At 40.6% G+C, this 25,550-nt stretch overlaps 3 protein-coding genes across 5 annotated transcripts in view; 2 read left to right on the top strand and 1 right to left on the bottom strand.

Annotated features, from left to right (window-relative positions):
• Positions 1-13,555, top strand: part of MATN2 (matrilin 2) — a 57,401-nt gene extending 43,846 nt beyond the window's left edge. The window contains exons 13-20 of the mRNA XM_081874096.1: positions 40-162; positions 1,002-1,124; positions 2,629-3,042; positions 6,640-6,792; positions 9,387-9,449; positions 9,981-10,091; positions 11,683-11,781; positions 12,791-13,555. Of these exons, the coding sequence (XP_081730222.1) occupies positions 40-162; positions 1,002-1,124; positions 2,629-3,042; positions 6,640-6,792; positions 9,387-9,449; positions 9,981-10,091; positions 11,683-11,781; positions 12,791-12,843 (1,139 nt within the window). The 3' untranslated portion in view covers positions 12,844-13,555. The remainder of the gene's footprint in view (positions 1-39; positions 163-1,001; positions 1,125-2,628; positions 3,043-6,639; positions 6,793-9,386; positions 9,450-9,980; positions 10,092-11,682; positions 11,782-12,790) is intronic.
• Positions 13,556-14,539: 984 nt separating this feature from the next.
• RPL30 (ribosomal protein L30) lies at positions 14,540-17,982 on the bottom strand. 2 transcript variants are annotated; one of them, XM_081874854.1, is made up of 5 exons: positions 17,874-17,982; positions 17,692-17,742; positions 16,386-16,531; positions 15,482-15,657; positions 14,540-15,277 (listed from the first exon to the last, which is right to left on the bottom strand). In XM_081874854.1, exons 2-5 carry the CDS (start codon positions 17,710-17,712, stop codon positions 15,117-15,119), a joined length of 504 nt encoding a protein of 167 aa, XP_081730980.1. In that variant the 5' UTR covers positions 17,713-17,742; positions 17,874-17,982; the 3' UTR covers positions 14,540-15,116. The 2 variants fall into 2 exon arrangements, with proteins under 2 accessions (XP_081730980.1, XP_081730981.1); XM_081874855.1 differs by having other exon boundaries at positions 14,540-14,637; positions 15,527-15,657.
• Positions 17,983-18,189: 207 nt separating this feature from the next.
• Positions 18,190-24,470, top strand: LOC309348820 (tigger transposable element-derived protein 1-like). Of its 2 annotated transcripts, none has more exons than XM_081874587.1 (2): positions 18,190-20,322; positions 21,453-22,514. In XM_081874587.1, exon 1 carries the CDS (start codon positions 19,255-19,257, stop codon positions 20,305-20,307), a length of 1,053 nt encoding a protein of 350 aa, XP_081730713.1. In that variant the 5' UTR covers positions 18,190-19,254; the 3' UTR covers positions 20,308-20,322; positions 21,453-22,514. The 2 variants fall into 2 exon arrangements, with proteins under 2 accessions (XP_081730713.1, XP_081730712.1); XM_081874586.1 differs by lacking the exon at positions 21,453-22,514 and adding an exon at positions 22,893-24,470 and having other exon boundaries at positions 18,192-20,322.
• Positions 24,471-25,550: the final 1,080 nt, after the last annotated feature.

The raw sequence follows: 25,550 nt of genomic DNA, 5'->3' as shown, positions 1-25,550 counted from the left end.
TCCATCTGTTTTAATCAGCAAACTCTTAACTATACTCAGATCAAGATGTCTGCAAATCTGTTGACCACGGATGCGAACATGTCTGTGTTAGTAATGGGGATTCATATACCTGCAAGTGCCATGAGGGATTTCTGTTAAAGCAAGATGGGAAAATGTGTGGAAGTAAGTAATTTGATTATTCCTCTATCAAATGAATTGTTGTTTTTTGAAGTTGTTGTTTTACTTGTAGAAACACAGGCCCAGTTCACATGCAACCGTGCTGCTACTCCAGCACACACAAGAAGAGATTGGAGGCATCTGCTTCTGGGCTATACTAACCATAGTTTAACATTTTTATTTATTATTTTTTTCTTTATTTATGTCCTGCCCTTCTTCCCAAATGAGCCCAGAGCGCAAACAACCAAGCAGTTAAAACAATACAGTTAAATAAAATAAACATTTAAAAGCATTAAGAACACCTAAAAACATGCCTTCACAACCAATAATTTCAAGATTGCCAGGATTTCAGTTTCAAATGGCTAGGTGAACGGAAATGTTTTTAATTTCTCCTTGAATGTTAATAATGAGGGAGGGCATTCCACAAAAGGGATACCCACCACAGAGAAGACCCTGTGATGTCTGATGAGGTCAAACTGTCTTTAGTTTAAGCTGTGGTGTATTAAAGCAAGCCAATATTAAAAGTATGGTTTCTGATTCTGGCTTGCTCCAGTAAAGCATAGTTTAAATGATGCAATCATGGTTCAGATATTAACAATTCACTTTAAACAATGCAGCTTAAACCAGGAAGAATGTTGTCAGTCTGCCTCTCTGGTACATGCTGGTTGGGAGGTCAAATAGAGTTAGGAAGATGAGTCCATCCAGCCAGGCTCATCTCCCTGTTTCTTTGAGGCCCTAGGCTGCGAAGATTAAAATATGTGAAGCACCTGACCTGACTATTCTACAATCTTTGTACTTACCAATAATATTTTGATAAACAACTAAGTATTCTAAATTGTTTTCAGGCAAAGACTTTTGCAAGACCATCGACCATGGCTGTGAACATGTTTGCATGAATAATAACAATTCATACTCCTGCAAATGCCATGAGGGATTCATACTGGAAGAGAATGGGAAGACATGCAGAAGTAAGTCACCAGATCTTTAGTCTTTGTTTCGTTCTTCAGATGTCCTTTGATTCTTAAAGGAAAGAATCCAGCACTGTAAAAGTGCTATAAAATCTGAGGTCATGAAAACTGGAAAATGTGTTTAAGAAAATACAGAGTATTCTAGGAAACAACAGTAGGAGCCAACAAGAGGAAACAATAAGTGGCCTTCCTTCAGAATCAGTAAACATCTACAATTCTTTTCCAGCACTGGGATTGGGACTGTTCCAACTCAGATATTTTGCAGTATGAAAAGTGACAGTCCTCTTAATGCTGCACAAAGGTGACCCCCGGACCCCTGCGTATTCAGAGTTGTGCCTTGTTAGGCTGATAGGGTTGCAAAGTGGAGAGGCTATTGGGTTAGGACTGAAGACACCCTGGTTCAAATTCCAACTCAGCTTGAACCTCACTAGATGATTATGGACCATTCTGCCTAACCTACTTGTGGGACAAGATTCTTTTTCTTCTACTTTTGGAACAGAAATATTCTCATACTACAGGAGCTGAGGGAACCAGTCTGGTTTACCTTGCCTGGCGAATCCCTAACCATCCAGCTAATCTCTTAGTCAAGGCCTGTCTGACTTTTAAAACTGATAGGTTCTATCTTGACTGGCTGACACTTCGCCCAGCCTTGTTTGGCTGAAGGATATCCAGAGATATGACTCAAGTACATCAGTCACAATTACAAATTGAGGGTTCCCTAACATTAAAGACGGCAGGATAGTCTGTGTTCATATGGAACACAACGTGTGTTGTGTGAACTGGAGTATATATGTGCACATTTCAGGCACCAGATTTGGATAGTTGCTTTTACCATCCTTTTCTTTATTCTAGATAGCCAGTGTGGTGTAGTGGTTAAGAGCAGTAGTCTCGTAATCTGGTGAACCGGGTTCGTGTCTCTGCTCCTCCACATGCAGCTGCTGGGTGACCTTGGGCTAGTCACACTTCTTTGAAGTCTCTCAGCCCCACTCACCTCACAGAGTGTTTGTTGTGGGGGAGGAAGGGAAAGGAGAATGTTAGCCGCTTTGAGACTCCTGAAGGGGAGTGAAAGGCAGGATATCAAATCCAAACTCTTCTCTTCTTCTTATAGAATGTATGTATGTCAGATTCTGGAGGAGATGGCAACCAACTTTATTGGTTACAAGAAATAAATCCTAGTAGTGTGCCTGCATGAACACTGTTCTGCCTGTATTTTAATCAATTGCAAATAACCTTGCTTCTTACAACATTCTCAGTTATGTCTGAAATATGACGGAAAGCTGGGCTGATTTATCTTTTTAAATTTATTTGCTGTCAGTATGGGATTTTCAGATTCCATTTTCAGAATGGAATAAAAGGTCTTTATTCACCCTTAGGTGATACACTGAGTTTATTTCACTGGCTGTTGTTTTTATGTTGCTGTTTTATGTTCTTTCATTCTTTTTCCCAAAAAACCCTGGTTTTTATTTTATTTATTAATTCTTCCTTTCCCGTTTTATTTCCAAAGGATGCACTGAAGGCCCAGTTGATCTCGTGTTTGTGATAGATGGATCAAAAAGTCTGGGAGAGAATAATTTTGAAATTGTCAAAGAGTTTGTTTTGGGAATCTTGGACACTCTCACCATATCTCCCAAAGCTTCACAAGTTGGTTTGATACAATATTCTACTCAGGTTCGCACCGAATTCACACTGAAACAATTCAGCACCGCCAAAGACATGAAGAAAGCAGTGTCTCAAATTAAATATATGGGGAAAGGCTCCATGACTGGACTTGCCCTGAAGCAGATGGTTGAGAGAAGCTTCACAGAAGCAGAGGGCGCCAGACGCTTGTCAGCAAAAGTTCCCCGAGTGTCTATTGTGTTTACAGATGGACGGGCCCAAGATGAAGTTTCTGAATGGGCTGCTAAAGCAAAGCAAAAGGGTATGATGGGAGTATACTTACAATTATAAGCAGGAAGTCTGCGAAAGTGCTAGTTACCGGTGTGTATTTGCACCATAACTATACAGTGGTACCTCGGGTTAAGTACTTGATTCGTTCCGGAGGTCCGTTCTTAACCTGAAACTGTTCTTAACCTGAAGCACCACTTTAGCTAATGGGGCCTCCCGCTGCCGCCGCGCTGCCGGAGTACGATTTCTGTTCTCATCCTGAAGCAAAGTTCTTAACCTGAGGTACTATTTCTGGGTTAGCGGAGTCTGTAACCTGAAGTGTATGTAACCCGAGGTACCACTGTACAGGCAATGATCACTTTGCCTGGGAGTTGCATTCCTGAGCCCTGTGCACACCAGCTGAGCATTTGTGAGACCTAAATGCACCTAAAGTGGCTGTTGCCTGTATCTACAGTTTATTGTGTGCTTGCACCAAAGAGGTGATCCTGCAGAGTGTCTGGGGTAGGGGCTGGGGAGAAGTTCGATTCAGTTCACAGTTTAAAGGCCAATGTACCAAATTCACATTTTCCAAAACAATGTGAGAACTGAAACACAGGTATCATTCAAAATTTGCACTTATCTGAATTTTGTGATGCAGGGTTTCAACCAAACAAAGGTTTACAAAATTGCATGTGTGCATTAAAGTGTTATTGGTAAAAATAACATTAAAAATGTGGGGAAATTGCTTGCAAAAATGTAAAAAAAATTATTAGGAGAAATGTGCACCAGTAGGCAGGAGAACTTTCATAACAATTTATCATTAGGAAAAATGAAAGAGAACTGAAATGGATGAAACCTTCCACCTAAGTCTTAGGGTCATCTCTGACCACTGGTCTTGCTAACTAGGGATGATGGGAGTTGTAGTCCAACAACATCTAGGGACTCAAGGTTGAAAAAAGCTTCTTTAAGCAATGAAAATGTGGAAGCACCCATGGATATTTATTTTTTTTTGTACACCAGAGTTCTTCAGACTAGAGCAGGCATCCCCAACCTGCGACCCTCCAGATGTTTTGGCCTACAACTCCCATGATCCCTAGCTAACAGGATCAGTGGTCAGGGATGAAGGGAATTGTGGTCCAAAATATCTGAAGGGCCGAAGGTTGGGGATGCCTGGACTAGAGTTTCCAGATTGAAAGCCAGCGTATATGCATATGCTTTTCCATTTTTCAGTGGCACATAGCACTAAATCACAATTCCTCATTGCAGGCAAACTTTGGGTAATCTGGTTCATTCAAACTATGGTTTGTCCATAGCTTAAACCAAGCATAGGTAAACTCGGCCCTCCAGATGTTTTGGGACTACAACTCCCATCATCCCTAACCACTGGTCCTGTTAGCTAGGGATCATGGGAGTTGTAGTCCCAAAACATCTGGAGGGCTGAGTTTGCCTATGCCTGGCTTAAATTAACCAAAGCTCCTAGTTGTCAGTTGTAAAGGGGAACTTGAGTTAATTTAAAGGCAGTTGAAAAAACCTGATCTCTTCTTGGCTGTGTGAGAGAAGGGAAGGGGATCACATGAGGCCAAAGCTCATCATTGCTTGCTTCTGTAATACTAAGCTATAGTTTAGCATTACAACATGACAGGAGACAAGCCACAGGTTCTGCTCCCCACCCCTTCCTCAGCCCTGCTGTACATCCCATTCCTGGCATGCCTGAAGTTCTGATAACTTACAGCAAGTTGGAGAAGAGAGATGAGCTAAGGAGGCTGGGAAAAAGCCACATCTGGACTTGTCTCCTGCCTCATTAGCAGATTTAAAGGTATATGCCTGTTGTTCTGGCATTCAGCCCGGGAACCTAACCTGAGATTGATGAGCTGCACAAGTTGTGGGACACGAAACATTTGATACATTGCTAGGAATTGGCCTGTGGTGAGTTATCTTCTGAGGCAGAGGAGACATTTATGATCCAGGCCTAGATTTACTTCCAAAGACATACAGTGAAGTCATTCATCAAAAATGGCACATACTGCTGCTTTCCCCATTGACAAACATGCCAAGATTCTGCCAGAAATGAGCCCTATGAGTCAGTGCAACCCCAGAGCAGCCAATAAGAGTTGTGCTCAGCATGAAGTTTGGTCTGGAATGTTTCATTGTTGATATCCCACCTTTTAAAGAACAGAGTCCAGCATGGATAGTTCATTCATGAAAATAAAGCAAGAATTTGGAATGATATTTTTTTTCTCCTGGCTGATGAAAGGCTATTTAAGGGGATATTGGTGCAGGAATTCAAAATGGAGAGGTCTTGCATTGGTTTTTTTCCTCTGGAACAGAAGCAATGACAAAATGTAGTAGACATGCAAGTTGTTGCTGGATGTACTCACCGTTCCCAGGGGCTTCCACATAAATATAAGAACTGACAAGTGCAGCAATCTTTTCTGATATCTGAAGACTTATTCAGTAACAAGGATATCCTTTAAAGTGAGGTAGCTAATGAATGGTCCTCCAGATGTTGGACTCCAGCTCCCACTAGCCCCAGCCAGCATGGCCAGTAGAATGGTAGAGCTGCAAGGGACCTCAATGGTAATTAGTCCAACCCCCTGCCTTGCAGGAAATTCAGGGATGATAGGAGTTATACTCCAGCAAACTCTTAGAGGGTCACAGGTTAGCCATCCCTGATTTAAAGAATGACCATGGATCTACTTCTGTTCAAGAATATGCTATGCAATCCACAATTAAATTAATTAAATACAAGGAATTACTTGATACCTATTAAAAAACAACAAAAAACACCAACATTATTGATAAGTCAGATGTGCCTGAGAGGATTTTTCAAACGCAGAGCAATCCGGACAAGTAATAATTGTTTCTTTTTTAAAAAAAATAACGTATGCTATCCGTGATGTTTCTGAGTTACTCAAGCCCCAGATTGATGCCATAGGAATGGCCAAAATTTTAGCCTTCCACAAATGGAAGAGCTTCTCTCTGGTTGGTGTTGACCTGCAACAGTGGAATAGCCTCACTGGTGGGGTGCGCCTATGTCCCTCATTATTAATGTTCACGGGGAATTTAAAAACATGCCTGTTTACCCAGATGTTTGGTGTCTGAAAGATATTGTTCGTGGCAACCTTGAAATTATTAGCTGTGAGGTTATATAATTGTTTTAAGATGTTTAAAATATTTAATTTTTAGTTCAGTTATACTGCAATCCTTTCACTGAGATTCTGAGATTTGGTTGAGAATCTGAATGGGCAATGAATAAATAGAGATTTTAAACAAGACTGGCCAGATATAGCCAACTGACCCATCACCTGGAATAAGGAACATGGCAGCCACTACATTTGGTGTCAAAGACATATCATGTTTCAACTGAATCTGCTTCACTTTGTTGGGACTAACTTGCCCCATTGATTTCAATGGCTCTTAAGCTAGTGCATGTATCATTGCTGCTGGGGTTTTTTTTTTAATAAACGTTTCTGAATGCAAGTCCTGTCCCCATGGACACCCTTCCTAAATATCAGCACTGATCTCCATTCCTGCAGAATTATCTTGCGTTGGTGTAAGGGGTCATGTGATAACACTGAAGCATTTTCCTTTCCATTGACCATGCTGTGCCTTAACATAGGATCGTTTGACCATAAACAATTAATTTTTTTAGGAATCACAATGTATGCCATCGGAATAGGGAAAGCAATTGAGGAAGAATTACGAGAAATCGCTTCCGACCCTCCAGACAAGCATCTTTTCTATGCAGAGGATTTCAGTGCCATGGAAGAGATTAGTGAAAAGCTGCAAAACAGAATCTGTGAAGGTAATAATTGTCCCAGATTCAGTTTTCTTGTATGAACAATTAATGCAGACAGAGGTTTGTGGCCTGGCAGAAGGGATCTAACCATTTGTCTTGAACATCTGCAGAAATCACAGGGATACGTGTAAAACACAATGACCAATGAGCCACTGGGAAGAGTAATATTTCAGCTGTTTATCACTCGGGGAATATTTGACTTTATTCTAACGCCAGGGACATATACAATCATTTGTACTACTTCTGCCAGCTTAACAAGTCATGTATGAAATGTACAACTCAAGAAACCCAGGAGAACTGGCGACGCCCTCCCCTTCCTATATACTGCAGAAAGATCATCAGTAGTTCTAAAAAACAACTACACCATGCACAATCCATTCCTTTGGGGATATTTGGTAATTTATAGTTTTCTGTTAAGATGGCCTGTTGGTCAGCATTAGTCACATCTGAGGGAATATGATGGAATACAGGGGAAGGACACAGGCAGCACTGAGTGGCAACAAGGATGAAGTCACAGTAAAAACATATTCTTTGGCATACTGATTTTTAGAATAAAAATGAGTAGACAAATTCAGAAATGAACGACTCCAGGATTGAAGTATTTTATTCCAGTTCTTTGAGCCATGGATCTGGCTTTCTATTGCTTATTTTAATTTCTTCCTGGCGGCCGCTATTCTCTCAGGTCTGCTGCTAACATGAATGTAAACCCTGCACTGGCTAGGAGATGCATTCAATTTATCTTCCATATTCTCTCCCACGTTCATTACTTGCATTCATACATGACACAAATGCTCAAAAGAATCTCACTTGTGCTTTTTAGTGTCATGTATGAAAATGTCCCAGTAAGAGCTGCAGATAACTAGTGCTGGTTCTGTTTTGAAAACCCAAGTGCTTATCATGCTGCCTGGCATACACAATTCTACTTCTTGCCAGGATTGTAACTGATTAAACCATTTTTAAAAACTAAAGCTGTCCCCAATTAATTAGGCAGCAGATTGAGGGTTTTTTAAAAATATTTTAATGCAATACTTTAAAAAAAACTGTAGACTGCAAGCACCATCTTTAAAAGTGGTGTTGCCCCCTCTCTTCTCTCACCAAGTAAGAATCCTTCTAATATGACATTCATGCATAATCTAAAAACAAAGTACAGTGGTACCTTGGCTGTCAAACTTAATCTGTTCCAGGAGTCTGTTCAAGTCCTGAAACCATTCGAAAACCAAGACGCAATTCTGATTGGCTGCAGAAGCTTCCTGCTCTCAATGGGAAGCCGTGTCGGACGTTCGGCTTCCAAAAAGTGTTCACAAACCAGAGCACTTACTTCTGGGTTTGTAGTGTTCGGGAGCCAATTTGTTCAACAACTAAGCCGTTTGAGAACCAAGGTACCACTGTGTATCCCAGTTCAGAAAGTTTGGGTTGGATCCAATGAAAGGAGTCCTCCTGTCAGCTAAAGGAGCACTTCTATTAGAGAAAGCCTCCTTACTTATGAAGCTCCTTCTGTCAGAGGCAGAGAACTTTTAGGTCCAAACCTCTTTGGGAGGCGGGTGGCGCTGTGGTCTAAACCACTGAGCCTAGGACTTGCTGATCAGAAGGTTGGCAGTTTGAATCCCCGCGATGGGGTGAGCTCCCGTTGCTCGGTCCCTGCTTCTGCCCACCTAGCAGTTCAAAAGCACATCAAAGTGCAAGTAGATAAATAAGATACTGCTCTGGCGGGAAGGTAAGCGGCGTTTCCGTGCACTGCTCTGATTTCACCAGAAGCGGCTTAATCATGCTGGCCACATGACCCGGAAGCTGTCTGTGGACAAACACCGGCTCCTTCGGCCTGTAAAGCGAGATGAACGCCACAAGCCCAGCGTCGTCCGCGACTGGACCTAACAGTCAGGGGTCCCTTTACCTTTAAGAGAGTATAAGATGCTTCCCTATGCACCTCCAGATAATTGACAAATAACCCACTTTGCATCATACCACCTTCAGGTATCCAATATATTTTGTTTGTGTGTGTTTTATCCCTACACTCACAATTGTTTCACCTTTTATCTGTGGCAACCTCTGCAATAGGAGGAACATTTTTCATACTCTCTGAAGTAATACATGTTTCTGCAGGCAAGACCATGACCTCCCAAGCACATAGGTATACCGTATTTTTTGCTCTATAAGACTCACTTTTTCACTCCTAAAAAATAAGGTGAAATGTGTGTGCGTCTTATGGAGCGAATGCAAGCTGCGCAGCTATCACAGAAGCCAGAACAGCAAAAGGGATTGCTGCTTTCACTGCGCAGCGATCCCTCTTGTTGCTCTAGCTTCTGAGATTCAGAATATTTTTTTTCTTGTTTTCCTCCTCCAAAAACTAGGTGCATCTTGTGGTCTGGTGCGTCTTATTAGAGAGAAAAATACGGTATATATTCAATGACGACTTAGAAAAGAACAAGCAGTAACAACTGAAATGATCCTGTTGAATGCTTTTCTGTTCTCCAAAAACAATTCTAGCCATCTAAATCACCCTGAAATATCATTAGTCTTCCCAGTTTATTCTAGATCATTAGTATGTTACAGATTTCTGCAATAAATGCTGCTTTATTTCATGTTGACAATATTTCTTCCAGGTCTGAAAGGCCACCAGGATTTGCCAGCAAATGTCCTTTATTCAGAAGATTCACATTCTCAAGGTTTGAGATTCTAAGTCTGTGTATTTTCCATTTCCAGCTCACCTAGTTCTCCACTAAGCATTTGTCATTCTCAATCATTTCTTGAAAAAGTAGTATTAGGCCACTTTCATTGTAATGCTGTTGCTGAGCTCATTTTTAAATATCTGTATCAATATAAAATGAGCGCAAATCCATAGGCAACATATGCTCTTGATACAGTTTTCATAACCTTATGTAGAAGTTCAGGCACACAGGCAAGTATTTTTAAAATTAGAGCATCTCAACTAAATCCATTCTTTAGTTTTGAAAACATACTATGCATGTTATATATTATCTCTGTAGATCTGGGTTAATCTAAAAGCTTCACATAAAAAGCAAGCTGAGAAATTATCTTTTTAGCACAGTGTATTCAGTCTTCTTTCACTAAAATAAACACACTTTACAAAACTTGTAAAGTAAAAAGCTAGATGGCAATAAGGAACAAGAAAATATGTAAGATACAACGTGGCTTACTATATTAAATCCAGTTCTGTTCTTTATGTCTCCTTACAGAACCTGAAGCAGCTACCCTAGCAATCAAAGACGTTCTTGCCTGTTCCAATTTTGCAGTGCATCACAAGTATCTCTTTGAAGAAAAACAGCTGCGATCAAAAGTAGCTTCAGGTAAATCTACTTCCATTCTGCACTTTAGCATGGATATTTATCCTCCGACACAGGAGGACCCCTCCTCAGTTGCAATCCCCACCTACAACTGAAGTAGTCCATTCCAGACACACACGTACCACTTCAGTTTACCCTAATTATTGGCTATTTACTGTTAATTCATCACAGCCAAGTGTGAATCTGAATGGAGAGGAGGGCTCTGCTGGGTCAGCTTGGATTTGTGCTGAATTGGGAAAGCATTAAGTATTCAATTTTATCAATGCTGTCGGTGCAAAAATGATGTCTACTTCAAATAATCCCAATCCTGATATATATTTTTTTCCAGCAGGCTATGCACTTCTTGTCCTGCATGACTGCCAACCCTCAGAAGGGTTACACGGATTATACAAAAATTTGTTTTGATCCTGGGTTTTGCATGTTGCACTGCTATGAAAGTGACTATAATCTCAATTGTAGAGCACATGCTTTGGCATGGAAACCTCCCTCCGGAGGTTGTGGGCACTTCTTTCTTGGAGGTTTTTGAGCATAGGCTACAGATGCTTTAGCTGAGACACAGATGAGACCTGGGAGAAGAGAAGATGTAGGAAGACTGGAAGAAATTTAAGATGTATCTACAAAAACATTGTAATTTGGCTGAATGTTAAGAAGGATGCTAGATTATAAAAAATCGGCCACCACTAAATTAGATTTAAATTTGATGAGAAGTGAGACTAAAGAAAATATAAATTTTTTTGGAAGAATTGCTAGATTATATTTGAATGACTGGACATGAGATTTGTAAACAAGTTGATAATTTGTTTGGAAAAAACTTTTAACGATGTAAATGGGAGCGGGAGACGTGAGGGAGTCCAAAGAAGTGATGAAACTATGTTTGTGACAGAAGTAAGATTGTTTATTATTTGTGCATTTATATTTAAAAACTTTAATAAATATCTTTTAAAAAAAAAGAGAGAGAGACAGATGGTTTAGTTGAGATTCCTGCATTGCAAGGGGTTAGACTAGATGACTCTACAATTCTGATTCATGTTTAAATCTTGTCATCTCCATTAAAGAGCATTAGATAGCAGATACTTGCAACCATGGAGAACTGCCAATAGTCAGTGTACTTGAATAACAGTGTAGAGTAAAAAATATGTAAATAGGTGAATAAATCCATCCTACTATGGGGCAGCTTCTCAAGCTTCCTTGCTGAACAAATTGGTGCTTGTATCCCTGTCTCTTGGAAGAGATTAAGGGTTCCTTGGATTAAAGTCCTCAAACTCATTGAAGGTGGAAGTATTTCCTCTGCCCCAACAGGAGCAAATCTTATGGCAGATCTAAGATTTATCTGTCATGGACTGCCCTTTTAGTATCAATGCATTACTTTCAGTCATAGAGCAAACATGAATAAATATAATAAAAAATGGACAGGCAAAACGTTTTTCTCAACCAGCTTCATAAGTTTCCTGTGTACTTCATTGTTTCTTGTTGGTGACCTTCATTATGTTAAATAGGACAGATGCAAGTGAGTGATGTTTCTAGCATGGATCTGTATTTATTTAGTTAATGTGTTACAGTATGGTTTTCTAAACCTCTCCCATCTGTTTTTCAGGAAATCCTTTAGAAGACAAGAAAGACCCATGTAAATGTGAAAACTTTATGACGTTCCAGAATTTTGCAAATGCTGAAGTTAAAAAACTAACACGACAACATATCCTTTTTTATATACCTATTTCATAAATTCTCAGCTTCTGAAAAAGTAATACAGCAAATCCTCAATTGACATGCAGAGTTATAGTTAAATCACATTTAATAGGATGCAAATCCTGTTGGTTGCAATCCCATCTACTCTAAATAGCTCAACAGCCAGCATCCACAGTATTTTGGGAAGTGGGGTGGGAGAGAAAGGGCATCCATAGCTTTTCCTATTCCACTAGAACCTCTGCTTTTCATTAATGATGTAAGGACTTTTCCTCTGAACCCCCTTAGCCTGTTGAACTGTGTCAGGGAGGCTGAGATCAGAGGCACAAGCAGTAGCAGCTGGGCAATTTTAGCTTACCTAGCGGCTTTCTGAAAGAATGTTAGTGGTGATAAATGTGGAACACAGGCTCCCTCTAGTGGTCACATCAAAAATCAGAACTGTGCCCAATATATAATGCAGTTTCAATTCAGAAAAATAAAGAATATAGCGAGCTTTACAACATCAAATAGGTAGTTAGGCCTGTGCCTCATAGGCTACTTCAATCCACAAAGGTGCATCACCTGCGTAGGGCTCACATGTGCACTTTACAAATGGGTGACGCAGTTATTTCATGTAGTGATAAATTCTTGGATGATCTTTGAGGAGTACAAATGCAGCCCAATCCAGCCAAGAACACGCAGGTAAGAAGTGTGGGAAACAGGCTAACTCATCTCTCATCAGTATATCTAGAAGTGTATTTCCAACAGCATAGTGGTACTCTCTATTACAGCAGGAGCAGGCCTATTGCTCTTACCCTTGCCAAAGGCCTACCTAAGCCAATATACTGTTATACGCTGTGCTGATCTTCATGCCTCTGGGAAGACCAGAATCAGGACAAGTTACTTCTACTCAACAGCCTTATGTGGGATCCTCATTATGTACAAGTTGGTTGGAAATTTCTAACCATTAATACAGTGCTGCTGTAGTCTATAATATTATAAAATAAGAGTGAAGAGGTGTTTCCTTAATTTAAGATTACTAGAAGAAATGTCAAAAAGAATGGAAGCCCTGGAAAATCGATTAAGATACTGATGGCGTTCTCAAAAGTATGTGCTGAGTTGGATATTTATACATATGAAGAGAGCAAATCTAAGCTATGTAAAAGAGGCAGTCTCCTGCTGGAAGAAAGAATTTATGGTTCCAGTACTTCAAGATTGCATTTTTGTATTGACTGCAGAAAAAAATGGCAAGATTTAATTTTTTATACAATTGTAATATTTTTATCAATTGAGATAAGCTATGAAATATTAAAATGGTGCTTTTAAAAGAACAGTTTTAATTGTTTAGAGACATACAAGGCCCTATTATATAGTCTTTGCTCTAACTGAGACAGTGGAAACATGTACATGTTACCAAGCAGCTTCCCAAGCTTGTCCTAAAATACCAATATGGGGAAAGATGCTTTAACCCTCAAGGGAAAAATAGTCCGAGGCACTGGTGGGAGGACCTTGGCTAGCATGTTTAAGCACACACATGCACCTCCCCCGACAAATGCCCCACTCATGTTAACCAGTAAACCCAAGTTTGGGATACTTGTGGTATTGTAACATGCAGTACTATCCCAAAGCTGAATCTCAGCTTTGCTATCCTAAAGAACATGGCACTAGATGCAAGTACACTCTAAAAATATCAGCCAATAGGGCAAAAGAGGGGATGACCGCTTAGTACATTGAGAAAATGGCTTTTATGCCAGGATGCACATTTGGGTTATTGTTACAACTGTACAATTCTGCATTAATAGTCTTAAGAAATACAGGCAGCTCCAACTCTGAATTACGTGAAAAGTGAAGCCCAAGTCCCAACAGTCTTGTTTCCTTCCCAGTATCTAGATTTTTTAGTGGCTTTATCTCAAGCTACTATCCCAGACGCCTTTCTGCTGCCAAGAAAGAACGTTACTGATTCCAAGACCTTTTGGCTTCTGGAGCTTAAAAAGTCGTAAGACATTTTTATTCCAGCATTGTAAGAAACAGAAGTGCCCCTGAAACCAAAGTTCTGATCATGTGAGAATTTATATACTTTTGGTTGAGCTGCAACAATAAAATAAAGATTCTTCTAGAGCACTTGGAAGCCACTTCTGAATATTTCTGAAAACATTTGATTCTCACTTATGATTATCAGACCAAAGGCTGATAATAATTATTATCTCCATTATTTTTGAATTTTAGAGAAGCAACCAGACCACTTAGCCATTTGAATATAGAACCCAGAAGCCCAATTTTTAATTCTATTTAATTTTTGAAACTTCACCTTAGTGTGAAGGGAAGGTAGCAAATAGTAACTATCTTATAGTGTATCATTTTCAATTGATAGCACCCTTGTTTGCAAATTCATACCTTATTTGCCACAGGCTTGCGTGGCAAAGCCAGTTATGTTACCAGATGAAATGGGCTGGGTATTACGGTAGAAAACCCAAATTCACAAAACTCCCGTTAATATAAATTCTGTTAAGCAATTGCCTCCCTTTCTCACTGAGTGACTATTGACATTTTTGTTGCCTGAACCAGTTTTGAGTCAAGTATGATAAAACATTATGCTTTCACAGCTGCAAGGCACTACATTCTAGAGGGTGGAGAATAAGGTAGTACAACTTCTATTAAAGATGCAGTCAAAAGCACATCAGCGCACCAAAGTTTATGGTAACATACCCTAGACCTGGCTTCCCCAATCTTGAGGTGTTCATGTTTTGCAACTATGAATATATGCAACTCAAGAAAGCTCCTGCCAATGGTAGATTTGTAACCAGTTTTATTACACAAAATGTAAAGTTCAGCAATATCTACTTCTCACTGGTTTGCTCTGGCATGCTTCTAATGATGTCAGAATCACCTGTTGGGAGAGAGAAGACATATTTTAACAAACACTATAGCAAATGGTGCCACACAATTAATTCTTCGTATCAAGATGCCAACAACCCATTCTTCCTTTTAGATGTGCATTCGTATGAACATTTTCCAGCATAAATTCAAAACTTCTAATTATACGGGGAAGTACACTCTAAAGATGTTACTTGCAGTTAAAAACCAGAACTAGGGAGGCAAATCTAGCTCTGGGGACACACTACATAGTTATAATATAGCGAATGTCTAGCCTGCCCTGATCACTGAAATATCAGGACAGCGAGAATATTCGCAGTGCTTTAAAAGTTCAAAATGCAATACCTTAAGGAGTAGTTTGAGAGTAATGGCTTTTATATAGTAAGATATTACTTAAACTGACCAGATATTTTGAAGACGTTGGAGTGGGTTGGATTTATATTCTCAGGGACCTGTAGATCGCTTTCCTATGTATCTCCAGAATTAATTGATTCAGAATACAATACAATGCAAGCTCGGTGAAGTTCCCAATGATTTAGCTCTAAAGTGACTCTGCTCTCTAATAAATATATGAAGAGCTGGGGGTTTAGAATCAGGACGGTTTCCAGAAAATGTAATGAATGGACTCCGTAGAAGTAAATCACCATAAGACTAAACAAAACAAATTCCTTCCAGTAGCACCTTAAAGACCAACTAAGTCAGTTCTTGGTATGAGCTTTCGTGTGCATGCATGCACACGAAAGCTCATACCAAGAACTGACTTAGTTGGTCTTTAAGGTGCTACTGGAAGGAATTTGTTTTGTTTTGACTATGGCAGACCAACACGGCTACCTATCTGTAACTGGCACCATAAGACTCTTCAGCATATCCAAGGGTATTGTGGTACCAAATAAACAACATACCTGGGTCAATGATGGCAAGTGTACACACTCTGTAGTACTTTCCACAAGCTGTACCCAATTCAATATTGTTACCGCTGTAGTGGTGCACACCAGTTTTGGCCAACATAGCATAGTATTCAGTTTCTGATTTCCTGAGAATTAAACACACACGGAAGCAAAACCAGTGTTTAAATTTATGGATTTTAATCTACAATACAGATTGACAATTTCACATGAGGCTTCATGATTTATCCCTGCAACCTTCTACTATCGAGGTAGGGAGTATCAGCTATAAATATATCTTTGTTTGATAAAGGATTATGGAACATTACTATGCCATAGCAAAAACAGTCATGTTTAAGTGCTAAATCAATATTTCCAGTACATTTTGGGTCATGGCGTCAAGGTTCATTTATCTCCCATTTACCAAGAGCAAAAATATGATGGTGAAAATGTGGCCAAGTCTACATACCTACCTTCATCATTACTTGGAGCAACTTATTTTATAAAATTATTTTAGTGAGAGATTACACCTAAGATTAACAGCTTGTCAAAAAGTAATTCCAACTTAGTTCAATGGGGCTTGCCCCCAGGCAAGTGTACACAGGAGTCCCACTTAAAACAATTTTTGGTTGTCATTATTATTATTAAACCCTAGCCATCTAAACAACATGCTCAATTTGTTTACAAAATCTCAAATTTTCAGTACTACAGATCACTGTTACCCAGCTAGGGGGCCATCATTGTTTGCCTAACAGGAGGCCACAGGTGAAAATAAATTGGGGGCCACAGCACGAGACTAGGGCTACAGAGGGAAGTGAGAAGTGAAGAAAATAGAAGTCAGGAAAAGGTTGAGTAACTGCTGTAGATAGAAACTTACCTTAGAGCTGGGCAGTTGTTGGCTAGGATGACCAACTTGGCTTTGCCCTGTCGGATCATTTTCAGAGTCTGCTTGTATCCCAGTACATATTTACCACTTTTCATAACCAGCTGAAGTCTAGAGTTTATGGACTCGAGGGACTTTTTCTGAAAGAAAATGTTGAGGTATGGCAACTTCAAAATGATTCCAGCGTTTATGAATAATGAAGTTCTATATTCCACATGTCTGGGCTTATTACACTGCACTCATCTAAGAATATGTATCACACAAAACACATCAAATAATGCATAATGATGATGAACCTGAATGTTTAAAATTATTAGATTTTTTGTTTTTTAAATTTTTACTCTTAAAAATAATCAAGACAGGAGTTATTTGTACATAGCTACGTGTTTTAGCTCTTAAACTTGGGTCTTATTAAGAAAATGGAAAAACATCCCCAATGAAAAATAGTATTTAATAGTTACAGCTTGTTTCTTATAACATACAACTTACATAGCCATGCTAACAGGATATATCTCTTAAACTGTAAGAGTTACTGACAAATTTGAACGTATTCCTGCCCTCACACTATTGTCTCTGCTTTCTAAAACTAAAACCCCTGAATTCTATCTCTTATACCCAAGTTTTTAAAAATTACTTTAAAAACATGGTAATCTCAGTGGGCCTGGGTTCTTACAAAGTACGGGAAATCTGCAGCCTTATGCTGACAGAAAATGCATGCCTCACCCCAAATTTATACACCTGTCATTCTCGAAAACAATTCAACTTCACTGCCATTTGATTAAGCAGAAAAGTTGAGGCCACATGCAACACCACTCTCCTGCAACCTTATATTCAACTCATCACACGGAGAGATAAATTCATATAAAGCCACCATTGTGCAAATAGGCCACAGGCAGCTCCTTATGTATAGAAGAAGAAAAACACAGCAGTACTCCTTGCACACACGTCTACTAGCAAAAGCCTAGGAAACTAACACTGAAGTACTGGATTGGCAAAGGCCTATGAGCTGCAAGGAACCAAGAACATACTCTTTATGAAATGCATACCGCTCCACCAAATAAGCAAATAAATCACATTAGGCTGTGCTTTCATGCAAGACAATATTTTTTTAAAAAACGCGATCTATAAATTAAAATCCGACGATTAAATAAAAATTAATGACTCTACGACCAGGTTTGGCCCCAAGTTTCACCGGCTCCTCGCCCCCAAGATCACCCTCCTCTCCTCCCGTTTCTGCCTTTCCCCACATGAGGCCCCTTCCGCCCTCCTGCTGCCCCCCATGCCCGGCTCTTCCTCTCACCGTCTTCTTGGCGGCCACCATCCTGTCGGCTCACGTCGGCTCTGCCGTTACCTGCGCCAAGGAAAACGGGAAGGTAGGAGAGAGAATTAATGTCCCACCGTATCCAGTCCCACCTGCTGCGCCCCGCGCCCCGCGTGAACTCGGCTTTCCCCCCTCACCCAACCCCGCGGAGACCCGCTTACCAGAGAGGCACCTCCAAGATGGCCGGGCCGCGAGGAAAGGAAGGAGCTCCCGCAATGCAACGCGCAAAACCACGCGGCCCCCGGCCGCCGCGAACGGCTAAGCTCGCGAGAGGAGGAAATTTCCGCCCACTCCCCGTGGCCAATTTCCCAAACGGGAAGTGCGTTGCGTGGAGCATTCGCACAAGTCTCGAGATGGTACCATAGAGACAGAAAAAAGCCTATGACAGGCTTTCTCGCCCGACCGCCGAGAACGGCTGCGCTGGCGAGAGGGGGAAATTCCCGCCCACTCCCCGTGGCCAAACGGGAAGTACGTTGCGTGGAGCATGCGCACAAGCCTCGAGATGGTACCATAGAGATAGAAAAAAGCTTATGACAGGCTTTCTCAACCTTGGTGCCTCAAACCGTGTTGGGACTACGCTCCCCATCATACTTGATCCTCTGTTGTAGTCCAGCAGCGTTTGGAGACCCAAGGTTGGTCTGGAGAAGGCTGACCGAGAAGAACTGTAACGGCCATTCTGAAAGGAGGCGGCTCCCTCCATTCAGGCTTTGGGAGACGAACGGCGACGTCTTTACGTTTTCCTATCTCTATGCCGCACTTGCCCTGAGCAGCCCCCTCTCTTTGCTTCTCACCGCAGAGAGAAAGCTCTGTAAATGAGAGGGAATCGAGCCAACCTCGGGGCATGGCCTGTTAACTTAGGCTGCAGTTGTGCTTGAAAGGATATGCTCAAATAAAAAGGCATATAATTCAGGTGTTTGGTGGGGGGGGGAGTCTTAATATGATCTATGGTCAAAGAATGTATTGTGAAGAAAGACGTGGCTGCTTAAATTAAAAAAAAATGTAAAACATTTTACTCTGGAGTAAACAAACGACTTAATTCAAAGCAAAGCAGGGCTCACTAGCACTTAATCTTGAAATTCTATTTTCAGTGTAGATAGGGCAACAAGTACACCAGGCCACTGAACTTTGCTGCTTTGTACTGACCTAGAATGATTTCAGCTTTGGCGAGAACGTGTACAGTGGAACCTTGGTTCTCGAACGGTTTAGTTGACGAACAAATCGGAACCTGAATGCTGCAATCCTGGAAAAGTTCCGATTTGTGGACTTTTTTCGGAAGCTGAATGCTTCCATTCTAAGTGCTTCCGCTGAGGACCCGTGCAACACGCTGGTGATATTTGGAGCTTATATTTGACAATTTTGTTTTTGCGACTTATTTGGCGATTTTGTTTTAGTGACTTACTTGGCGATTTTGTTTCTGCAACTTATTTGGCAATTTTGTTTCCGCGAATATTTTGGTTAATTTGTTTTTGTGACTGTGGAACCCAGTTCAGCTACTGTATTTTCAGGAGCCCTCTTGCAATTTGATTGTGTGACTGTGCAAAAATGGATAAAAGTTGCAAAGGCAAGAGAACCATTAACAGAGCAACAATAGAGGTGAAGAAGCAAATTATTTCCAAGCATGAAAGTGGTGTCCGTGTAAGTGATCTGGCAACGCAGTTTGGTATGGCCAAATCTACAATTTGTACCATCTTAAAAAATAAGGAAGCCATTAAAGGAGCCAATGTTGCAAAAGGTGTTAAAACACTCACAAGGCAACGAACACAGACAATTGAAGAAGTGGAAAAACTGCTTTTAATATGGATAAAAGAAAAACAGTTGGCCGGTGACAGCATTTCTGAGAGCATGATTTGTGAAAAAGCTTTATATTTGCATGCTGAACTCATCAGAAACACTCCTGGAGCAAGTGCTGAGGGTGAGATTTTCAAGGCAAGTAGAGGTTGGTTTGATAATTTTAAGAGGAGAAGTGGCATACACAGTGTGGTGAGACATGGTGAAGCTGCCAGTGCCAACAAATTGGATGCTGACCGATTTGTTTTGGATTTTAAAGATTATGTTGAGTCACAGGGTTTCATTCCCCAACAAGTTTTCAACTGTGATGAGACAGGCCTCTTTCGGAAGAAAATGCCAAAGAGGACCTACATAACAAAGGAGGAGAAATCCTTGCAAGTGAATAGTGATGATGTGGAGGACCACAAGACTGAGCTCGCCACAGAAGAAGAACAGAACATTCTGACGGAGCAGCAACAGGAAATACCTTCAGAGGAGGAGAGCAGAGAAATTGTATCTACTGCACTGATCAAAGAAATGTGTGCAAAATGGACTGAAGTGCAAAGTTTTGTTGAAAAATATCACCCTGATAAAGCCGCTGTAAGTCACGCCGCCAACACTTTCAATGATAATGCTATGTCTCACTTTAGACAAATTTTAAAACATCAGCAAAAGCAAATCTCAACTGAAAAAAATTTAGTGAGGAAAAGAATCAGCGGGTCTGAACCAGGTGTCAGTGGTGTAAGAAAAGCAAGGGAAGGAATTGCAGGAGAGGAGTCACCGATTGTGATTCCGGAAGAGGACCCTGACCCTCCATCCAAACAATGACTATCATCCGTGAAGGTAAGAAAAAAAAATACATTTTCATTTTTATCTACAATACTGTTTTATTTTACAGTTCAGCACATTGTTTATTGCTTTCATTTTATGGATCAGTGGTCTCGTTAGATAATAAAATTCATGTTAAATTTCTGTTTTAGGTGTTGGTTTTAAAAGTCTGGAACAGATTAATCCTTTTTGCATTATTTTCTATGGGAAAGTGCGCCTTGGTTTTCGAATGTTTTGGAAGTCGAATTAAGTTTGAGAACCAAGGTAACACTGTATATTCAAATCAATGGCCCTGTCATGGGCTCTCACATGACTCCACAGTATGCCAACATTTTCATGACTGGTTAGAACAACACTTAGCTGCTGTCTCCAAAAAGTCTCACTTCTACCCAAGATACATGGGTTCCATGTTTATCACCTGAACAGGAGGTACTTAATGCAGTTTCTATAAGGCTTCAATTAATTCCACTGTGCCAACAACCTAAGACTAAGCCAGTCTTTGCAAGCAATTCAGTTTCTGGACACTGCAAAATAGTGCAACTTTCTGCATTTCCTTTCCATCTGACCTCACTGTTTACAATTCCCTACTCCCTTCGCTATGTGTATATATAGCTGCCACTCAGAAAAACACTTCATATATTTGATGGCGTGGACTGTAGCCCATAAAATCTTAATGCATTTGTTAGTCTTTAAGGTGCCACAAGACTCACTCTTGTTTTCTTTATAATCTATTGCTATCAAAGATGGCAAACCTGGGGATAATTTGTGCTTAAATTTATGCCACACAGAATGCATATTTCTCTCACATGGATTTGATTTGGCTTCTTTTAGACTTATAGTCCAGCTGTGTTTTATCAGTGTGGACATCCTAATCTTTGTCATACTCTAAAAGCTGCCAGAGCTGTTTTGACATGCCCTATAAACAGGCAGATATTAAACTTATTGCTTTTGTACATTTGCACCCTCAGACAAATGAGAAAGCTTTATTAGAATTCCATTCTGGCACCCACACTAATTACTCTTCTTTCTATGGGTATTAAAAGTGGCAGACTGAGCTTTATGATAATGATCATATTTAAAGCAAGTGTAAACATGGTCATTCAATTTTCCCTGGTTCATGCACTGTCCTATTCATTTATTGTCAGGAAAACAACTATGCCTCATTGTTCCAAAGCGAGCAAATCTGGAATTTGGGATACTAACAAGGTTGGCATTTGCTGAATCAGCATCGACATTTCTTGTCACTCAGCCATCCAATCAAAAAACAGTTCCAGAACAAAAATGGATAAAGGAATGAAGTCCGCTGGAGGGCAGAGAAAAGCCTGATGCTTATTATCAATTTGAGCATATCCAAAAACATTCAATGCCCAGTTAATCACGAGTAATACTGTTAGAAGAGTCACTCGAATAACACAAATGGAGTCCAGAGAGAAAAGAAATTGGTAATACTTTACAAGGGGAAACTGAACTATACAGAAATATACAGAGAAGTTTCTTAATTCAGATCTAGTACATAGGGAGGCATACAATTACACACAGGAGGAAACACCTTTGGACCTAACCAGCCAATCAGAGCTTGAGTTACCAAGCAAGGATTGTGCTAATCTCACTGGTTGCTAGGCAACAACACCATCCGCTCTAGGTTGGCTAACTAAACAATTAACCCTTCAGCTGCTAACTGAATGATCCCTGCTGTTGCATTTCTAAGAAATATAGTCTTGTAAAAAGCCATGAAATTCTGGGCATTATAGTTTGTTAAGGTTGCTGGTGATGTTAGCTGTGTGAGAGGTAAACTACAGTGCCCAGAATTTTTTGAGAGAAAGAATGTGTTTCAAATGTGCTTCAAAGTTGTAGTGTGTGCACAGCTTAGATTATTATGAATATATCCTCTTATTCCATCATATAATTCAAGGCCAGTCGTAGGAGATTCCTTTATAATAGGGGTGGGGAACCTATGGCCCTTCAACTCTCATCAGTCTAAGCCAGCATGGCCAGTGTTTAGGAATGATAAGAGCTTGTGCACAGAGCAGACCAGGGGAGGTGTGCAGAGGTCAGCAAGTTCCCCATTCCTGTCTTGTAGGTGGTGTTTTGCCCCAAGCCTGAGATTCCCCACCCAGCTTTTAGATTGTATACCTGCCCTGGTCTGCTCTGTGAACAAGCTGCAATCAGTACAGGATTCACATGTGCTTCACATGTGCTTGACATTTTTTTTAAAAAAAAACCATTCTATAAGTCTCTTTATTGCAAATATTGCAATAATTAGAAAAATTAAATACACAGCCTCTCATTTGCAGAAGTTAATGGGTGTCTATGGCACAGATTCTTGAAGTCTGTTTGGCAACAGAAATGTGATCATGATTAGGTCTGTGGTTTCAGTAAGATTACTTTGACATAATGTGTTTTGATAACCTTTGATGGTGGTTGGATTTTAAGACATTTGAGGGCTTGCACTGTTTTCGCTAATGTAAGTAAGGTTTTAAATTTCTACAGTAAATGTGAAAGAGTTGTGCACTTTGTGTTCACTTATGTTTGCATTGCATGTAAAAGGTTTCTGGCAGAACATAAACGGCTGTTGTGTCTTACAGCTTTACACAAACTGGTGCCTAGCCCTGAACTGGTACTAAGTACTTGAAAGGGGAGAAACCAACACCCCAAAGGTGGAGGACTTTGAGGTCCATGCTGGATTGCTTGGAATGAGTGCTGAGGATCCCCTTGACAGGCTGTCTGGTGAGAAACTGTCTGAAGAACCCTTTGAGCTATCAGAGGAAGAGACTGAGCCAGCCCTCAGTCCTGAATAACTCTGGCACCAATTGGCCTGGGCACAGACTGAAGAGCAATGACACAGCATGGGTCTACAGACCCAGACGTACATGGTAAGCAATTTTTGGAACTCCTTTACTACCAGCAGCTGGGGTTAGGGTGTTATGTATGAGTCTCACACATTAGCCTTCTAGTTGTAGGAAACAACACAAATATCTCTTCTTGTTTGTGGGATCCTTAGTCCTGCTTCCAGTTCCCTCACCTTGCTGAATTCACTGTGATGTTGAACTTGGGTGTAGTTTTGGATCACATTTTGGACCTAGCCTGATTCTCTGTGCTAGACTTTGGCTCAAGACCATAGCCCCCCAAGGACATTCCCTGCAACGTGACAGTTGTTTCATTTAACCAGTGTCCTTAGTAATTCATATCTATCCACTGGTATGTTGCAAATGCCACCACTATTGCATCATTTGGTGTTAAACAGTGACCAGCATCACATGCTCTTTGACCTGATATAACAATTCCTTGAGATAGTCACAGAAGGAAACGTTTGCAGTGCAATCCTGTACAATTCAACTCAGAAATACACCTCACTGCTTTCAGTGGGGCTTACAGGTAAAGGTCTATAGGAGAGCAACCTCATTTAACTAAACTTTAATTCGTAAAGTAACACCCCTCCCCAAAAAGCCCCCTAGGTTTCAAAACTTATTTGTTCATTGTCAGTTCTTTTTCGCATTGTTTTGTGTGGAAACTTCTTATTTAATTCCACAGAAGTGCAATCAAGATTATGGTTTGAAGGCACGTAGGGCCATCATCTTGCTGAAACTAAAATGGTGGGGGTCCAGCCAGCACCTACACGAGAGATTTCATGGGCAGCTTAAGACTCTGACTCAAAGAACATCACCCCCCAAAAATACATTTATCTATTGTAAATGTATTTTACCAAACTAATAAGACAATTGATAACATTCTCCCCTCAAAACACTTTGCTTTTACACTGAAAACACCCCCGTTTGATTTATTTGTTGAGCCACAGTTTATGTGGTTTGTCATATGAAAACTTCCACCATAGTTTCATAATTACAGTCGCTATGAAGAGGCTGCCAAGAAATGCTTTCTTGGTTGCAGGGGCTCATGAGAGCAGCATACCTTGTGGACTGGCATGGAAAATATGCCAATCTCAAGGAAGCCACCAGGAATGCGCAGGAAGCAGCAGCAACCTCACAGCAACCAAGTATGAGTACTGGTTATATAATGCATAAAAAGGCCATAATTACTTGTTTATAAAGTCTGTTATTTTATTGGTATTCTCCTATGAATGTTTTACATAACTTTATGTAAACTGCTTAGAGTTGTTTTGGTTAGGTGGCATACAATCTTGTTAAATAAATACATGAATTTAAGCAAGGCCTATTAGGACTTGTATACTGAAGCCATTTAAAACAATGGAAACATGCAATATATTTTGTTGTGTGGCTGTTCTTATTTGTTCCTCTGTCAATTTTTAGTGTATTTCATGTTTCTCATATTAGTCACATTGAATTGTACAAGGAAAAGTAGGATATAAATATTTGAAATACTGTACATACATGCAGTGACTACGACCACCAGGTCGAATCCTGGCTAAGAAACAGGTCTTTCCTCACTGCCTGGTGTTTAGGTGGGGACAGAGTTTGGATGACATATAGCCATTTCTCTGCCAGTACTGTTGTGGAGGCCCTGCCTTCATTCACACAGAAAGCGTCCAAAAGGGACAGGGCACCAGCGAATTTGAATCTGCTGGATCTGAAGCCCCACAGATCTCCTGAGGAGCCTGATCTGGTGTAGCAAAATTAGACAAAACCACTGACCTGTTCCCATCTTGGGATGTCCCAATGGGTCTGCCACCCCCTTCTCCTTGACCCCACTTAGGATTCTTACTGGGTGACGCTGGGGGAGTCAATTATCTCTTCCTCACAGGGTTAAAATGTAAGGGTTGTGGTACGGATGAAATTGGGAGGAGGGGATTGAGACTGAAGGGACCACCTACCATTAAGAGTTGCCAACCTCTATGGGCCAGTTGGCACATTTGGAATTTTTAGAAAGATCCCTTGGCAACAGTCACAAAATGACAGCATAACACCAAATGCCTACCCCATAAAAAAGAGGGAGGACCACAAAATGGTGCAACATATGCTACCTCTGCATTGACTGCTCTGTAAGTGGGAAAAGGTACATACAGAAAGCAGCTCTTTGTACCTCTTCTCTGTTCAGAAGGGATGGGAGAATGGGTGTTGAATTCTGGCATACAATGAAATATGGAAATATTTAAAGTGGGGAGGTTCAATCATGGGCATAGCCAGGATTTATGTTGGGGGGCATAACCAAGCTATCTGTGATTGGTCAGTTACTTAACTATTTTTATTTATTTATTTTAGGGGAGCAGGTGTCCCCTGCCCCCCCCTTCAGCTATGCCCATGAGTTCATTGCAGAAGAGGATGAGT

Source organism: Podarcis erhardii, assembly GCF_964252035.2.
Source record: "Podarcis erhardii genome assembly, chromosome: 8".
NCBI classification, from domain to species: domain Eukaryota; kingdom Metazoa; phylum Chordata; class Lepidosauria; order Squamata; family Lacertidae; genus Podarcis; species Podarcis erhardii.
Note: the sequence above shows the minus strand (reverse complement) of the source record. Positions and strands in the feature narration are given on the sequence as shown.